This window comes from Clupea harengus, unplaced genomic scaffold (genome assembly GCF_900700415.2).
Source record: "Clupea harengus unplaced genomic scaffold, Ch_v2.0.2, whole genome shotgun sequence".
Taxonomy (NCBI): Eukaryota; Metazoa; Chordata; class Actinopteri; order Clupeiformes; family Clupeidae; genus Clupea; species Clupea harengus.
In genome coordinates, this window is record NW_024879834.1 from 1 (window position 1) to 19642 (window position 19642).

At 39.3% G+C, this 19642-nt stretch overlaps 1 protein-coding gene across 1 annotated transcript; it reads right to left on the reverse strand.

Moving 5' to 3' along the window:
• Window positions 1–3822: 3822 nt before the first annotated feature.
• LOC122130480 (interferon-induced protein 44-like) lies at window positions 3823–18848 on the reverse strand. Its single transcript, XM_042705198.1, has 10 exons — window positions 18817–18848; window positions 13521–13603; window positions 13326–13340; window positions 12102–12350; window positions 11838–11871; window positions 11366–11564; window positions 9552–9701; window positions 6561–6735; window positions 5375–5475; window positions 3823–4827 (listed from the first exon to the last, which is right to left on the reverse strand). The coding sequence occupies exons 2-10, from the start codon at window positions 13543–13545 to the stop codon at window positions 4660–4662; spliced, it is 1116 nt and encodes a 371-aa protein (XP_042561132.1). The 5' UTR covers window positions 13546–13603; window positions 18817–18848; the 3' UTR covers window positions 3823–4659.
• Between the last annotated feature and the right edge of the window lie 794 nt (window positions 18849–19642).

Below are 19642 nucleotides of genomic sequence, written 5' to 3' on the forward strand. Positions count from 1 at the left end.
TCTCAGATATGCTTATGTTAACATGCGCTATTTTTAGAAAGATGACAGTGTCACATGCTATATATACGCTTGAAAAGGCAAACTTATCTCAGTCATGGTTGTTATTATTTTTTGGGGAAAAGTAGCAATTTAGTCTTCTTATAACAAAATCATATGCTTATCCTACATACACTATAGAAACTATCAAACAAACTATCAAAAGTTCTTATTTTCTTTGGTATTTTTGTGATTAGCAATGCTGGGTAATATGTATGTTGTTGTCCAATGTCAAGTCTCTATTTGATCATGTGACAATACAATACGCTATAGTTAAACCAATTCGAAGGTCTGATAACCTAGTAATTAGGTCCTAGTTCATTGAGCACAGCACAACTTTACTCGTAACAATGCCTTTTAAGCACAAGAGTGGAAGTACAAAAGGGCAAGAGAAAAAAGAACAGGAGGAGAAGGCGGCAAAGCTGCCTAAATTAGATTATTTTGGCTTTTTAACTAGCCCGTCAACGAGTCAGCAGTGCAGCAGTTCAGCTGGGATTAGCATCGCTGTTTCTGCCCTCAGTGGTGTGTCAGCAACCATGCAACAGGTAACCTACGGCTACTGTGATAGATATACATTTCAAGACAAGGTATAGCCTACATACATTATGGTAGGGCAGGATTACTAGGCTACAAGTTGGGTAAATAGTGGTCGCTATTATTATTGCTTTCTAAAAAAAAATACAGTATACAAACACCTTTGATTAGCGGTTTTTAGACGCGGTTCCGGAAGTAGGGAAGGCTACGATTTATTATTTTTTATTTTTTTATTTTAGCGCGTAATAATATCTTGCACCTGGGCCCGTCATTACTACGTTACGCCACTGCTTCTGGGGCTTTAGTTTGAGTGGTGGTAAACGGATTTGGGCCAAATCTGTAAACCGACAGAAATACTGCATTGCTTGTATTTTAAATGTTTCAGCTGAAACCTCTACAGACGGATCTAATGGCTTTCGTGCGGATCCAGCCCAAAGGTAATTGCTATCTGGGACGCCTCTTCGTTTGCCACGCTATATTTTTTAATTTGTCAAATCAGTGTCACGTCAGTTAAATACTGCTCAACAATGTAATAATGCAGCAAGAAGAACAATTAAGTTACAATACAATTGCAATACAACAACCACAGCAAACAAAAAAAACCTACTACAACTGCGACTGAGAAAAGGAGATGGTTAGGCTACTAAACACAGATCTCATCATGAGATTAAAATATATCAGCGCAACTCACCACAGATTGTCCAAGAAGTCTGTGTGCAGACTGTGCAGTTCCTCTCTGTGTATCCCTCACTCTTATATATAAGGCACTTGCTTTGATTCAGTTTCACTTTTGCTTTTAGATTTGTATAGTCTTTGTAAGATACTCCGTTACCGGGAACCCCCTGAATCTTCGTGGACATTAATGAGTCAGCACAGTTTGAAGCTGTGTTTAGGAACAAATTATCGGTACTGTTTGCTTTGTGAATGTTACGTTTGTTAATATCAATAATCAATAATTCAGTTTGTTAACAGAGTAGACGCAACGACGTGACTGACTTCGAACACACAGCAACAGCTGCACTCACTCAATGAGATGTATTCATTAACACTTCAATCACATTACAGGTACACACCCACATTAACAATCACAGGTGTCAGTACTCAATCAATAAACAAAACGAGACAGAAACATAATACAAGTTGAGAGCACTCTGTTAACACAGTTAATAGTACCTTATTCGGGTCTAGACTCCCTTTGCTCCGGGATGACAAGAGTAACATGAAATAATCAATCAATCAATGAAACACCATGTATTAGCTACGAGTATCATAGAAGTTTTAGGACAATATTGCAATGTCATTTCGTTTCTATTTACCAATGCTAGCATAATAGTTCACTGAAGACAGTTAAGTTAAAGAAGACCTATGTTGCCCGCACCAGGATAAGGTTGGCGTTCAGCATGCCATGGGTGGATTTTGAACTAAATAATAATAATTTAAAAAAAATGCATCTAGAGCAGCTTTTTGGTATATTTCTTTTAATTTGTAGTGTTGTAGGGGTACACCCAGAGTGTGGACATATTTCTGTATGCAGCCCCTGCGATTACGTTGGGACGTCAATCATAAGTTCCACACCCTATAGCACAACAGAACTTGGCCGTAGGTTCAGCCAATCAGTGCCTGGAAAGGTGGTGCACTGGCTAATGGAGAGAGCGGAGGGGGCGGGACAAGCGGCAGACGGAGACGACGACATAGAAGATGGCAGCGCCCGGATAGCTCCCACGTTAGGAGAAGAAGTTTAGTTCGGTGTAGCGTGAGGCGGAATGTCCTCATTAGTTAGTTAAGTGTTGTAAATAGTTAGAAAACTTTATTAGTTCGTCGCCAAAGCTGAAGGATTCACCACGCCAGCGGGCCCTGGACAGCCAACCGTCTCGCCATTCCAGCCGTTGATGTGGCTGCAGCTACCTTGCCCTCTCTCCCTCCCTCTCCCACGCCACTGACAGTTGGTGTGTGTGGTCGTGAGTATAACCCTGCCACATGTGACTCCACAACTGTGAAAGAGCAGCAAAGTAGCGTGGACTGCAATGTCAGTTTAAGGACCGTGACACGAACATTTTGAATTGAATGGAACTGAACATTGAACTGAATGTGTGAAACGGCGAACTGAGTGCGAGCATCGAACTGCATGAGAAAAACACTGAACTAACGGTGAAAGATGGTTATGGTTGAAACTGTCTGTTGTTATGTGTCTGCTAAGTGAATGTCTCTGTATTTAGATATAAGGTTATAGTGTTAAGGTTGATTTGAGTTTATTGCATTCATTTAAATGTGTTTTCAGTGGATTCTGGTATATGGAAGTGGATGTTAGTAAGGGGGCTTATGACATCCGGTGTTATGACTGTTTTATAATTTCTCAACCGTGGGAAATTATTACTTTGGTTAACGTGACTCAAATTGAATAATAAATTAAATGTAACTTTTTCTGAATTAAGTGTTATGGTTAGTTCCACCTGTTACATATGACAAAAAGAAGCTATAACTCTAAGATCCATAAGGCAAAGTTTGCGTCTAGAAGAGCTTTTTGGTATACTTCTTTTAAATAGTATAGTGCTGTCAATGACAATTTCGTCCACCTTGTTTCTCACTGGACTGGGCGTTCCCCCATGATCACCGAGGAGGGCAGAGAACGTAGATAGCAAAAAGACACGGGGACTGATCTGCCAAAGATCCATGACTGCATGAAAAATTCCATGCTAAAAAAAAATATTCTATAACTCCATAAGTACCATTACTGAACATATTCTGAGCTCAACCTGGGGACCTGAACAGCATTGACAGATCAAGGCAGACGGTTAAGAAGCAGTCTTTGTGGTCACAGATAGGCCTGTAACACAATATTAAATCTATTTTCAGACATCTGTTAATATGTTAATAAACTTTGAGGGAAGTGTTTTAGTTTGGCTTATTTCATTTTTCATCTGGGTAACTTGGCACATGTTTGGTATGATAAAGTGATAAAGAAATGATAATAATATGATATTAATATTATGTTCAATCTTTGGCCTACTAATTCAGGTGGTCTTGAACCTTAGCATGCATGTTGTTCTTGTCTCCTGTTGTTGGCTCACTGTTCAGTTTTGTCCTGAAGAGTTTTCCTTACCTTCATAGAGTTCCTTCATAGAGTTATGAAAAATAATATTGTTTGTAATAAATATTAAGTTATAGTTGTATATATTGTTTGTAATAATATTCTCCGGTTAAAACTCTTTGTTCTTGGTGTTAAAAACTTCAGAAGTCAGGCAGATTGTGGAGCAAATTTTTTTTATTTTTCCACTACCACCAGCATAAACCTTAGCAGGTCTCGAGACTATACTGATTTTACATAGTTTTGCATTCCCTTCTTATACACCTGATGAACCCTCTTGTCTCACTCAATCTTCCTTGGCCTTTCCCCATGGATCATGTGTCATTTTTTAGTTGGGCCTGGAAACTGAATAGCTCCTGGTATCTAGAGTAGCCCATGGGGGAGAAACGGCATGATTCCAGGTAAAGAATTACTCGCCTCTGGGAGACAGTGGGGTGGTTCAACCAGCGTGTGGATAGTTCCCCTGATACACCTCTTAATACATTTCACACATCAGTATGTTTGTTAAACTTGATACACATTTAAACATAGAGTACACATAATCTAAGAAATGTCAGTAGTGTAAATCATTTTAAGGAGTATATGGTAGTTATACTGATTGTTGATTTTCTTCACACACAGATTATTGAGTTTTCATTCACATCTTTTCCACCACAAGTATCCCGTATGTAGTACACAGAACATTAATCACATGTTAACCAGGAAGTAAACATATGGCTTAACAGGAAGTAACACAAGCAACAGGAAAACAAAACATGGGAGAATAAGAGTCCCAACCAAGGAATATGCTGCAGACATGAATGCTGCAACATGCCACCTGACTTGCTAGTCTATCCCACATTTTATAGTAGGATCAGTCAACTGTCTAACAGTTCAACACTTGTGTATACGAATTAAAAGCAAAACAAGTTTACAGCGCTATCCAAGGCTGAGTGATAAGAAAAGTTGTGTGCAGTTCTGCTTATCTAGAAGAAAGCATGAAATAACTCCCTTATCCTCTATCTCTATTCAATCAGTTTAATCACATACTCATTGGCAAAGTCGACAATATTTTGTAGGGCATCCAGGATCAAACAGTCAATTTTCTTGTCCAAGCTGTTCTCTTCATGGTAGTTCTTCACCGGGAAGATACGGTTCATGGGAACACCAAGCTTGATACTACAGTTCTCCATCTAAAACACACACACACACACACACACACGCAGAGCGTGCAAAGCACAGTTTATTGGTTATCACACCTTAAGGTCATTTTACCTCTTCTGTCTATATTGAAAACTGATTGGTACAATTATACACTAACAAAAGACCCTGAATAACTGCTCTTTACTGTCATGTCTGGAAATGGCTAGCTGACATGCTCCTACTTATTTCAAACATATACTTTTCTCCACAGTGAGCCGAAACGAGTCTCGTCAACCAAGGTTTGCTTTAATTCTCCACGTGCCATATTTGTTCACCACAAACTCATGAGGGAAAAGTGTCAGTATTGTGTTCAGAGTTCACAGTACTCTGACAACAGAGATTGTTCAGGCCAGCTAGTCATAGTATCATGCGCTGTATGCTACTTAGAGTGCTCGTTTTCAGCATTGACTGTATAAGGTATGGATGATGAATGACCCCTTACTACAATCTCATTTGTCTGTGTTAGGGTTAGGTTAAATTCAGCACCTCAGGTTACGTTATAAGGGTAAACACACAACACACACACACAAAACTCACTGCTATCTTAATTTTCTTGCTGACGTAGATTTTGTCCAGGTCCTCCTTCACCAAAGGACAACAGCTGTCCACATGGGTCATCAAGACTACATGGGGGATTCCTGTAAAAAAGACAGACAGACAGACGCATATATAAACCCACAAAGTATGACTGAACACGTGCATACACCTGTATATGCATGTATGTACTTCCTGGTATCTAGAGCTTAATTATCTTTGTGTAGTCTGGGTTAGTGGCCGGTCTTGAACATTTGACTAGAACATTTACTATCCATATACAAGGTTGTGTGGTTCCCTGCACTAATATGGTTGCTTCCAGATGTATGCTGCTATACATATGTTTCTCTGTCTGATTTACACCTTTGTTGTAGTATAATTGTGTGGGCACCCAAGGACACCTTAGGAGAGGGAGAAGGATATTGGCAGCAGACTGAGCAACACCTCTACTCCTGACTGCCTGGTGCCCAAACAAATTAGAATAATCTCTTATCTTAATCCATGGACTCTACAGTTTACTGTATGTATTCCTACTTTTAATTGTAATTAATCAAATCCGGAGAGATCCAACAACATCTTGAAGTCAAGTCTTTTATTCAAAGATATTCTATTTATTTATTTTCAGTTTGGGTTAGCTGAGGTTAGAAACACAACGCAATAGAAATGAACTGAAGGAAAAAAACATCAAACACACTCATTAACCATTAGGTGGTGTTTGTGTTGATGAGGCATGTTTTCCATGTTTACTTAAATGATGAATGGTTTAATTACTTTGTTAAGAGGCTTTGACCAAGACTAATTTCTCTGAAATAAATATACATATCATCAAAACAAAACAAATTGTTTTCCATGTTTACTAAAATCATGAATTTGTAAGGGAAGAACAGATAAACATGGTAAAGTAACGGGTATAATGGAAGGTTTTTGAACATTAAATGAAGTCTTCCACTTTTAGTTTTACATTGTACATAAATTGTAAACAACATAAATTGAAAAACACAATGTCCTACACTAAAAGTAAGTTATTCATTTCAAAATAAGCATTGGCTAACCATTCGGAATCTGATCACTATCGAGACAACCTGTGGAAACATCTGTATTCTTTGAAAGTTATTTTTGGTCTCAGCGTGTGCTCTGTAAAGTTCATTTAAAAGCCAGTAGGTTTTCTTAGCATGTTCATGATTCTCACCCAGGTTCTTGGCAACTTCTCTGACTTCATTCATCTTCTTGATGATGCTATTCGATTCATCCAGCAGAAGGATTTTGTTTGCAGGCATCGCACTCACCAGGCAGTGGACCTTCTCATTTAGAGTGGGGTTGTTGTTGTAGTAGAACCCCTCAGACAAAGCAGACGATTGGTTGAACTACTCCAGATAAAAAAACAGATTTTTTTTTTTATTCAATTGAAGGGGAGATCAGGTGCAGTTGTAACACTTTTTTGTGTAAACACATAACATACCTCGTCTATATTGACTTATTAATGCAAGCACACATGCCATCTTTTTTTCTCTAATTTTCATCTAAATATTTTAGGGCCCTTACTTTTCAGTCTATACATGCTCCCCCTTGGTAGTGTAATTAGGAGGCACAACATCGACTATCATAGCTATGCAGATGACACCCAGCTCTATATTTCTGTAACACCCAACAACTACAGCTCTATTGATTGTTTGGTAAATTGCATTTCTGATATAAATGTATGGATGTCACAAAACTTTCTCCAGTTAAACCAAGATAGAACAGGTATTAGTCATTGGTGAAAAAAACGAAAGAGAGAAACTATCTGCACACTTAAAAACACTAGCACTTAACACCAAGCACCCAGCCAGAAACCTAGGCGTCATACTTGACTCAGATCTCAATTTTGAAACCCATATCAAAAATATAATTAAAACATCTTTTTATCACTTAAGAAACATTGCTAAGGTGCAACCGTTTCTCGCTCAGGCTGACACCGAAAGACTGATGCACGCGTTTATCACGAGCAGGCTAGACTACTGTAACTCGCTTTTGTCTGGTCTACCAAAAAAAGCCATTAGTCAACTACAAACAATACAGAATGCAGCAGCGTGAGTCCTCACTAAAACAAGACGGAGAGCACACATCACACCAGTATTAAAATCACTGCACTGGCTACCCAACCTTTGGAACACTCTGCCAGAATACCTAAGAATGGCTGAAACGGTTGAAACCCCTTTAAACATGCACTTAGGACATACCTCTTTGATCTCGCTTATCACTCACTGTAAAATGTATTTAACATTTATGGAACATTTATTTATTTACTTATTTCTGTCTCTTTTCAAGTGTTTGTACCTTGATTTGTTAAATGTCTTGGGGGGGGGGGGAACGGGGGGATGTGTCCCCCCCCCCCCCCCCCCCCTACCATAAAGTTGCCCCCCCCCCACCATAAAGTTGCCCCCCCCCCCCCCCCCAACAATCATTGGAAACAAAACACAAAACAATTTTTTTTTTTAAATATAGTAATATGAAATAAATGCACGACAGCACAAGCGGTGCTAATTATAAACGTAAAACAATGTGTTTTTTAAGTGTTGATTTTTTAAAATCATGATCCCCCTATTCCTCAAAGTGGTTTGGTTCAAATGCTGTTTCCAACGGGCGGGGCTACCGGCTGCTCTGTGTTTCAGTCAATCAGCCCAGTACACGTCAGACAGTGAGACGGTTTCCTCCTCTCTCCCTCCGGCCTCGTGGCTACGGCCGAACACCACCCGTGGGAATATCCCTTACCTACCCCACTCGCACTCGTACTATATTGCTTAAGTATACATAAGTTTAATAATGGATTGACATGACAACGTGAACGTTTGCTGATAACACACGCATGCCGGTAATTAACACCGTAACGATAGCTAGCTAGACAGGACACTGTACTGTCAGGGGCAGGTTAATGCTAGTTAATAAAGGTAGGTCTACATCTCAGTGCCTCTCCAGATTAGTTAAATGAACTGAAGGTAAATTAATGTAATCTTTCCCTGCGGTGCATGAACAATGCTGGTATTGGATATATTTATCTGCAATCGTGATGGCCGTGAGATGAGGCTTCTCTCTCTTGTATTGTGTAATCTGTAAATTCTCGCCTCAAATGTAAGCTTGTTATCCACCATATCTAGTTTTAAATGTTATGCATATCCCTCCATTGCAGTATGAAGGCCCTTTTGATGGTTTCTAGACGAAATCAGGTTATTTTGTCTCCAAAAGTTGTCTAGAGCCTCTTGGGATATCGTTTTGACACTGATAGCTGCCATTGTAAACTCTAGTCAGCTCTGATAACTTGTCCGTGTTAGGAACAGTAAATATTGGTGGCGGGGCTTATTGATAGGTCAAATTGAACTGTTTTAGAACTTATTTTGTTCTCTTGAACTTTGGACATTATTTTTCTGTGAGTAGATATTTTGTGTTAGTACATTTAATGCCGTTTAGAGGATTTAAAAATGACTTCGAATTTCTGTTTGTAAATGTTATTGAGAATTCGGTATTTAGCAGCTAAGTTATGCTAGCTCTCGTGAAAGCAATTTTTTCATGTCTCCCCCCTTGGAATTACTCTCCGAAATTTTACCATGTATTGTCCCCCCCTACAATGAAATGGGATCTCTGCCCCTGACAATTGTAACACACTAGTTTGAAGGGGCAATATCAAATATTCAGCAACAGCCATGCATTATTCAAATCAAAATAGTTGTGGACAAGGGTTTTTCACGCGATTCACAATTGCATTTCGTGATTCACATATAAATGTCACGGAATTCACAAATGTAAACACTGTTACTTTTATTAACAAACTAACAAAAAACGAATGTATTAACCACTTCCAATTTGGGAACATCCCTGAATTTATTTGTGGATTTTTACTTTCTGATACAGCTTGATTTATGAAATGCTTTTTTTTTTTTTAAAGGACATTCTCTACAACCTATCAGTGTCTCTTACGATTGCAGCCATTCACTTAAACTTAAATTCAAGGGTATGACTGAATGTGACCACGTTGCATGACATCTGGGTTCTGATTACAGTGCATTGTACTGTCCAGTAAAAGGCAGCCATTGTATGTGTTATCATAATAGTCTTATGTATGGTTGTGTGCATGCATGCAAGTATGTAGGTATGTATGCATGCCTGCATGTACTGTATGTATGTGTATGTTTGTGTTTTACCTTACCACATAGCCATCTACGATATGACCTTTTAAGGCACTGATGATGTCAGCAATCAGCACCCCGCCTGTTTCTGTACTCTCCAGTCCCATGATGTCATTGAAGACAAAAGACAACTTTTCCCCCTGCTGGTCCTTAATCTCGTACGTTTGGTACTGAAAGGTAAAGTGTCGAGAGTCTTTAGGGTAGGCACAAAGTAAGTAAGTAAGGAGACAACAATTCCATGGCTTATAATTTATTCACCCTCCACCAGGTGCAAAAACTAAGGAGAAAAAATAAACAAAACGACTGATTATATAAATTGAAAAAAAAAGATATTTACAAAACAGTTAAAAGTCTGTTGCATCCGCCATTAGGACGCGGTGAAGACCTGCCTATGAAACACGGCATCACAGGTCAGTTAGTAAATCTGAACCTAATTAAAGCAATATACGTGATTATCTACTGACAAATTAATTATATTACCTACAGACAAATTTGCTTTCTAACTTCCTAAATCTCAGTTTGACAATATGTTTGATTGATCATCATGGCAGATACATTAAAGAGGCAATTCAGTGTAAAAAATGTGGGGTAAAATGATAAATTGAAGCATACCAAATAGAAAACGTGTGTACTAAGTTCTCCTTGCAGTGTCCCAATGTTCCATTCAGAAATGAGATTACCAATGACTACATGGAAACTTCAAGCAAAGATGAAAGAGGAATAAATTAACCTTCAAACAGAGGGCGGAAAAATAGCCTGTCGCCAAAAAAACCCTCTTCAGCCTGCTGTGTAGGTTGTGAATGATTTACACTTAATCGAAAATAGGAATTAAAGAAACAATTCCCATGTACTGACGTTGAACAATTCACTGTTATTAGGGGAATCACCACTGCGATTAGGGGAAAAACAATCTCTATGACGTATTGATTTACAGTGGGCAGCATGGAGCAACAGTGCCATGTGGAAATGAGATGCACAAGAGGAATTTAATTTCATTGTGTGACGTGAAGAAAACATGCCACAATGAAAAAGCAAAATCATCATGTTATTGATTTACCTCTTGTTCAATTTCCATCCAAAAAAACAGCTTGTCACCTCGGTATCAGTAATCCATGCATATACCCTGACTTAACCCACATTTAAACATTTATTCTGATAACTGTCCATGCCAAGTTTTTTTTTGGTTCACGGGACGACAAACAAGTTGAACCTGAACTTGAAACCCACAAATATGTAAAAATCTCCAAACACACACACAGCTTCTCCAGTATGTCAGAGAAAAGAGTAAAACAACAGAAGGACCAAACCATGAGACTAGCAGAGCCATGAGGTCGCAGCCTCTGCAGTAAACAAAATGAAGGAGCTAGAGAAGCCCAGACATTCATGTTCAAAATTCAATCAGGAAATATATCTGCCAATGATTGCCAAATGTGTTTGTTGCTGTGTTTTGAACATCACAGGGAAAGATATGTTGCTCCACCGGTTTGAAAACATGACCTTGCTGCCAAATTAATTCAACTCTACTAATATTACTACATGTGATGATACCAAAACTACTACTGAGGGAATCTCACACCTGTAAACACTAAAGGGGAGAGGCTGCAGCTGCGTGTAACCAGAAACACACACACACAGAAACAGACCAGACACTATATGCCAGAGCAGGGGTCTCAAACTCTCGGCCAGCGGGCCAAATCCGGCCCGCCAATTGATTTTCATTCAAACACACACACACACACAGAGACAGACACTATATGCATGTGCGCCGTCTCCATGGTAACATATAAATGTGCAAGTGTTCCTTTAATCCTTGCTGCCTACTGTGTTAACTTACAGTTTTGGTTTGAGTTGTTTCAGTGCCTGGGGCTGCATAAGCGTTCACTTTCATGCGGCCCTGGAAGACAGTTTTGATGGAGTTGATAATGCTGGATTTCCCTGCTCCAATTGGCCCATGTATCAGGAAGCGAATGCATTGTGTTTCTGTGTTGCTGGGTGTAAACTTCCTCAGGGCCGTTTTCACTAAGTCATTTTCTCTGTGAGAATTACACACACACACACACACAAACACACACACATACAGACACACATGCACACACACAATTCTGCCTTTAAGAACATTATCAAAAACCACATCCTATTTTCCAAATAATTCAGAAAAACTGCTGAGCTTTCAATAGTCCAATGTCCAAGGCTATGGAATTATACAACATCAAGTTTTAGTTCTCTTATGTTTGCATAATAAATTAGTTGTTTGAAGTCATGTTCAGTACACCATGCGCAATGAGAGGTGCTGAATGTTAACTTACCCACAGTCAATTTTTCTCCAGGCCACAGCATAATCTGCAATAAACACACAAAACATGATCAACAGTTGCACTGTGTGGTCAATGAGGACACTTAAGTATTTGGTAAAGTATTGCAGACAATACTGCTTTGTCAAGATTATACCTTTTCAAATTCCATTAAGTGTTTCATCTGTTGATAATACAGCTAGTTCCAGAATACAACAACGCCTGCTTACAATGAGTGCAAACATTTAAATTCAAGCAAGGTAGAATTCAAAAACGTACCCAGTACTTTGACCTTTGCAGAACCTGACACCTGACCACGCCAGTTAGACAACTCTAAGCTGTATTCACCCTCATCCTCTTCTGTGGCATTATGGATCGTCAGGTTGAAGCATAGATACGGTTTTGGTTCTGTGATAATGATCCTGTCATCACTGTGCAACATCAGACCCTCCTTCTTCCATGTGCCGTCTACTTTACAGTTTGCGTCCCACCTGAAAGTTATGGCCTGTCCTCTTATCACACTGATGTCTGATATAAATAGATTTGAAAACACAAAGATAATATGTAATATAATATCATATAAAATATAAAACATTCATGTGTCATAAGTTCTACTGTTTACTGTGTGGAACAAGTAATGGGCAAGAATGTACAAATACAAACAAGATGATAACAACAACAACATTAATAACAATAATAAAATAACAGCAATAATAATAATACTAATGAAGAAGAAGAAGCTGTCTGTCAAATCCACTGCATTTAGTGTACCAGACCATATCCCAAATACATAACTCCAATGCTAAAACTGAATAACGATCAGATAATATGATCTACTGGTCGAATAAATGGCTTAGGCAAAGAGGATTGTTGCAAACAGGAAAAAAGCACATGGAATCGGATATTTTCAGAACTGTTTCAGGCCTGATTCATATGTGGAAAATAAATATTAATCAGACATCTGCCAATTCAACTGTAATCTAAAAAGACATTCCCTGCCATTGCAACTCGCACATCATTGAAAATGCGACAATGTTAGACTTTCCCACATTTTATTGACCGTATAATGTTATTTTCACGTGCACAACTGGCACAACAGTGAAAATCAAAATGCAGGACGAAGCATGGTGAATGATTGCAATGATGTGGTGGCTTCCTTGTACAGCACATTTTGTGAATGGGGGCATTATAAGTGTACATGAAGAAATAGGCTGACATTTGCATTTGACGTTGAGCGTATTTTATGCAACTTCATTATTTCCTCATGTGTCCTTTTTAAACATAGTTATTCAATGTACCGGCTAGGTAAGAGCTGATTGTCCAAATGTAATAAATTAAAAAAGACAAAAATGATAATAAAAACACTGATTACAAAAAAACTATTTGTGCCATCTGAAGCTATACCAGAACAAATGGAACACTGTATACATGTGTGTCACCATTCATTGTTCTCTAAATAAAATGTAAACTTTGCTCAGCCGTTACAGGTACAGCAAGCCTTACCTCGTAGTTGTGGTGCTGTAAAATAGAGAAAGATCAGTCAACACATATACTGTGTGTATATATATATATATATATATCCAAAGGCTAATAACAAATAAAGCATTTTCTCTTACTTAATCAACTAAGAGAATGTGAAATCCGTGGTTTATTAAGTTCTGTTGTGTGGAGTGACTGTAAACGCATAACTGGACATACCTAATGGTTTCATGATTGAGTCCATGAAAACAGATAACAAGACAAATATATCAGCCAAATAGCCAAGAATAGGCCTGTACAACCTAGAGAAAGAGAGAGAGAGAGAGAGAGAAACAAACATTTGTATACAAGCAAGCAAGGTTGTGATGTTTAGCAAAAATGTACATGTGCAAACAAGAGAACAACAACAACAACAACATCATAATAATAATAATAATAAATATAGCTGCAAGCAGCGCTGCGGATTCCTCCAAAGACTGCGAAACCAGGGGAAAATGTATATTCTTCACAATTTTGGAAAGAAGAGTAAAAGAAGGAAAGAAGAGTGGAAGAAGGAAAGAATAGAGGAAAGAAGAGTGAAGAAGGGAAAGAAGAAAATAAAGAAGTGGCTTGCTAAAGGATGCTTTGACAGGGAATTGAACTTACAACCTTCTGATTACTAAACGACTTCTCTACCCCTGTACCACTGACGCCCAGGTTAATGTCCCAAAGATTTGCTTAGATAATACTACACTTCCTGTTTAGAGTGCGGCTTTTCTGCTGAATTTGAGTGGCTGTACCGGACAAACGGTTGTGAGGATCAAAATTCTGATGAAATGGTCTGAAGATCATCTCTGGTGATTTTGAAGAAGATTTGACCAAAATTGTAGGAGGTGTAGGCATTCAAAGGTTTTTTGATAAAACCGGGAATAACAGAAAATCTATACAACCGAAAATTGTCGCCATTGAACGTTGAATTCGTCCTTATCCAAGGAATCCAATGGTACCTCATTTTTGAAAATCGGTCAAACGGTTCCAAAGTTAGTGTTAACAAAAGTCCAACTTTGACCCGTTGGTGGCGCTAGTGTGGTCTAGTGGGAGACATGAAACTTGGTGTGAGTGAAGAAGGGACTGTCCTTAATGAGTGTGCCAAATTTCAGAAAAAGTTACCATATGGGATTTGAGAAAAATTGTAGGAAGAGTAGGCTTTCAAAGCAGTTTGATAAAACCAGTAATAGCGGAAAATCTATACAACCGAAAATTGGCGCCATTGAACGTCGAATTCGTCTTGATCCAAGGAATCCAATGGTACCTCATTTTTGAAAATCGGTCAAACGGTTCAAAAGTTGTGTGTGTTAACAAAAGTCCAACTTTGACCCGTTGATGGCGCTAGTGTGGTCAAGTGGGAGACATGAAACTTGGTGTGAGTAAAGAAGGGACTGTCCTTAATGAGTGTGCCAAATTTCAGAAAAAGTTACCATACGGTTCTAGGGGCTGCCATTGACTTCCCATTGCAGAAGAATAATAATACCTACAATAACAATAGGTTTCCTCCTGACGGAGGAATCCTAATAATAATGAGGGGTCCCCCTGCCCTGCAAGTTGAAGCCAGGGCAAAGGGGGCGACATGACATCAATGGTTTTGGGGCAAGAGCGACACCAGAACATGATGAAACAGGAACTGGTCCTCTAGTCACACTTGATGTGAATGAAAACAAAACCCATGCACTGTGAATACGTCTGCAGTTTAAACATGACCTTCAGTCTAGAGGTTGAATGGCCACAGCGCTTTATGCTGTAAGGAAATATGAAGGACAGAAATTAAAGTCTGACGAATTTAAAGGCAGGGTAGGTGATCTTGGAGAAACCAGCAAGAGTAAGCTTGATTTTGAAAGTATAAATAATAAATCCTAGCCACTTCTGACCTCCCTCCAAAGCCACTCCTCCCATGAACGCACACTGCCTGACTACTGATGACGGGTGCACTCCACCAGTGAGAGCATAAGAAAATAAAACACCTAACATCATAATGAACGTAAACAACGAGCATGGCAATTGAATCACCAGAATCAGGTAGTCTTACGAGTGATTTAGCACCAGGTTCTTCACAAACATGCGGTGTAGTGTCAGGAAAGGTGCAGCAATTTTCCAACCGCAGCCCGACCCAGTCACGCACAGCTCTGCTCACTGGGACCCGCGGGCCCCGGCTACTCCAGACCAATTGAAGCACTAAGACGAATAGGTATCACTACATCTGAGAGGGATTCTGACTTATGAATTCTGATGTGTCACAGTAGTATAAGTTTAGCACTTTATTGCTAAACATTGTGTACTTGAAGAAGAAAATAATATATAGTTACAAGTTACAAGTCTTTTATTTGTCAGATGCACAAAATGACACAGGGTCAGACTGGGCACTGAAACTCTTACGACAAGGCGCCGCCCAAACCTACCATAGTACCATAACATCACATACTATAACATAACAAACCATGACGTATACTCTGCACAAGTACTATGAACATAATTTACACATAATAAACATATAATAACCTAAATAACCTTACTCAATATACAAGATAAATATACAATACACTGTGCTGTATTGGACCTCCTGTATTCATTTTAGTTTTTATTTTAATTTTAATTTTATTTTTGTTGTTTGTTTGATTCCTATTCCTATTCTTATTGTTGTTGTATATCTGATTCCTATTCACTTCCCTGCACTCAAAGCACATTGTGTCTATGTATACTATATGAAATGTGCTATATAAATAAACTTGACTGACTTAAATCTGTCATGCTTCGCTACTGTATTTTGTACATTTTATCACTGAAAATATATATGCGAGGCTTCGAGCCACAGTATTTTGGAAAACTCAAGAAAAAATACTGAAATTTGTTGAAGTACTGTATATTTCTATTCATGGTGGTACAATATGAAAATAACGTTCATGCATTTATAATAATAATAATAAAATCGCTGCATCCAGGCTAGCAGAAAACAAGGATGAAAAAAGGTTGCGAGCAAACCATTTCAGTCAACCTTACTAAGGCAAAGGGGCGTAGCTATAGGGGGTGCAGCAGGTGCGGCTGCACCTGGGCCCGTGTGGTGTCGGGGCCCGTAGCCGAGCCCAAAGATATACACGCGTAAATGAACGGGCCCCCTATCAGCGAAGGTTGCATAGCGGGCCCACTCTCGATCCCCGTACAGCGTCAAATTGTCTCGGGTCTGGTCAAGTTCAAATGCGCGCTACTATATGAGCTGTAGGAGTGTCAAATGCAATATATACACCGGAAAGGGCAAACTTATCTCAGTCATGGTTGTGATTTATTTTTTGGGAAAAAGTAGCAATTTATAACAAAATCATATGCTTATCCTACATACACTATAGAAACTATCAAAACACTATTCAATTAAATGAATAAGTTCTTATCTTCTTTGGTATTTTTGTGATTAGCAATGATGATTGCTGGGTAATATGTATGTTGTTGTCCAATGTCAAGTCTCTATTTGATCATGTGACAATATAATACGCTATAGTTAAACCAATTCTGATAACCTAGCTCATTGAGCACTGCACAGCACAACTTTACTCGTAACAATGCCTTTTAAGCACAAGAGTGGAAGTAGAAAAGGGCAAGAGAAAAAAGAACAGGAGGAGAAGGCGGCAAAGCTGCCTAAATTAGATTATTTTGGCTTTTAAATTGCCGTCAACTAGTCGCCAGCCCACGGAGTCAGCAGTGCAGCAGTTCAGCTGGGATCAGAATCGCTGTTTCTGCCCTCAGTGGTGTGTCAGCAACCATGCAACAGTTAACAATTGTTACGGTAAGAAATGTTCCTGCTGAGAGTCAAACAAGACTTAGTTCATTGTGTACACACCAATCACTTCTGAAATATGTAAGGTTGATTAATTAAACACTATTTATATCGATAACAAACACCTTTGATTAACGTTTTTTTTAGACGCGGTTGTGGAAGTAGGGAACGCTACGATTTTTTTTTTTAGCGTTCACTAGGGGGGCCCGTCATAATATCTTGCACCTGGGCCCGTCGTTACTACGTTACGCCACTGCTAAGGCATATGTGCTACAGGTAGTACTCGATATCGAGCGCTGATGGGAAGTGCCAGGTTGAGGTCGGTGTTCAGCACGATTCTGATCAAATAAATAAAATGCGTCTAGAACAGCTTTTTGGTATAGTTATTTTAAATGATAGGGCTGTATGACAATGCAACGGACGGTGTATACACCATGTTCACCCCGAAAGATGTGAAGCAAAATGTCACCGTCAAAGACGATATAGGTATCCTTGCATATTTTCACGGAGCAGTTATTGCTGCATGAAGCCTGTTTGAAGTGGCTGTTTTGCGCTACGAATTTTTTTCTCAGGTATGTACTAAGCACAAGCGACTGAGAGTAGGCTCGCTATAATATACTTTATCATTGACATGAAGTGAAAAAAGGGAGAGAAAAATTCTCCTTGCAAAACAACAGAGGCTTTAACTCTAAGGGCCTTAGTTTGGGTCTAGAAGAGCTTTTTGGTATACTTCTTTTAAGTTATAGTGTTGTATGACAATGTAATGATGTATGCACTATGTTCCCGAGGGAAACAACATTAATTTCGTCTACTTTGTTCCTCAGGGACTGGGCGTTCCCTATAATCACTGAGCGCAGAGGAATCTGGGTGAGCTGGTATTTTTCTTAAACGTAGATGGCAATGAGACACAGGGACGGATCTGCCAACCGAACCCGTTCGTTTGTCCAAACGCACATCGCATAACGCATCTGCAGCCGTAGAGCTGAAACACACCAAACGCGTTTTTAAAACGGCAGACGCTTCAAAAACGCCTTGGCAAAGTGCGGCGGGCAAAACAGCCACAGGGGCACCAGGCTGTTTTGCCCGGCGCCTAGGAAGCGGAGCTGCGTGCGCAACCTGCCTGGACTCAGTCCTCCGCGTTCCAAATGCGGCACGAATCCGCTTACCAGATCTCAGCCAGCTCTGACGGCTTCATCAAAGGCATTTTAAATAATTTACTATGCTGGCCAAATATTAACATTATGTCCCCAATAGCTCAATGTGTAGGACAATGTAGACAGAAATACTTCAGTCTTTATTTTTTTTATGTGGTTATCAGATTTGGGCTGAATCTGTAAGCCAACAGAAATACCGCGCTCTTGGGATGTTTCAGCTGAAACCTCTATCAGGAACGGATCTTGCCCATAGTCAGAAACCGTGTGTGAGCTACAGACGAATCTAAAAGCTTTCGTGCGGATTCAGCCCAAAGATAATTGCTAATAATGATAATTGACGCCTCTTGGCTTACCCCGCAAACTTTTCCCATTTGTCAAATCGGTGTCACGTCAGTTATATACCGCTCAACAATGTAATAATGCAGCAAGAAGAACAATTAGGCTACAATACAACAACCACACCAAACAAAAAAACCTATACAACTGCGACTGAGAAATGGAGGTGGTTAGGCTACTAAACACAGATCTCATCATGAGATTAAAATATATCAGCACAACTCACCACAGATTGTCCAAGACACGTCCAAGAAGTCTGTGTGCAGACTGTGCAGTTCCTCTCTGTGTATCCCTCAGTCTTATATATAAGGCACTTGCTTCGATTCAGTTTCACTTTTACATTCGTGTAGAACATGACCTTAAGCAGGGCCGGCTCTAGCCCTTTGGTTGCCCCACACACACACACAATACTTAACATCACTTTACTTTGCATAGCAGTTTTTTCACCCACTTATAATTCTACTATTCTACATTGCAGTTCAACAATAAATGTTGCATGGACAACAAACACCAGAATAGTTTCAGAACATTTTCTTTTTTATTATTTTAAATAATTTATTACACACTCAAAGTTAGGATTAAGTTAACTCCATAAACTGTGCAAAATACTCTTAAGCACCTGTAAGGACATTTAAGCAAATTATGACCCTCTATACCCTAACTATACCCTCTACAAACAAAAGTGCTTTTATGGATACTGTACGTACCACTACAAAATATCTCAAATACCTCACTACAATTCTTCCAGTCATTTAGGCCACTCCTAATGAGGTGGTCATTTTTCTGTGAAAAGAGCTTGCAGCAGAAGCAATACAGAGTATTGTTTTTCCTTGAATATACAAGCCAGCTTCTCTTGATTTTCTCCCCATTTACTAATTTCCTGTAGAAGTGGTTGTGGTGGCAGCTTCTCCCATCATCTCTTTTTGGAAATGTAAAGTCTGGACTGGTCTGGTATGGTCCTCTGCAAACTAACTCTGTCCTTACCGGATCACAGAGGGCTGGCCAGTCAGCAGGATCTATAGGTTCTCCCTGGATAGCAGGAATTGTGGAGG

Bases quoted from the DNA above. Each gene is read 5' to 3' on its own strand.
- LOC122130480 (XM_042705198.1), bottom strand. From the start codon at position 13,545: ATGGACTCAATCATGAAACCATTAG. The intron at 9,702-11,365 runs GTAAGTTAACAC...TTTACCTTTCAG, and splicing joins AAACAACTCAAACCAAAACT to TACCAAACGTACGAGATTAA. The intron at 5,476-6,560 runs GTGAGAATCATG...TCTTTTTTACAG, and splicing joins AGAAGTTGCCAAGAACCTGG to GAATCCCCCATGTAGTCTTG.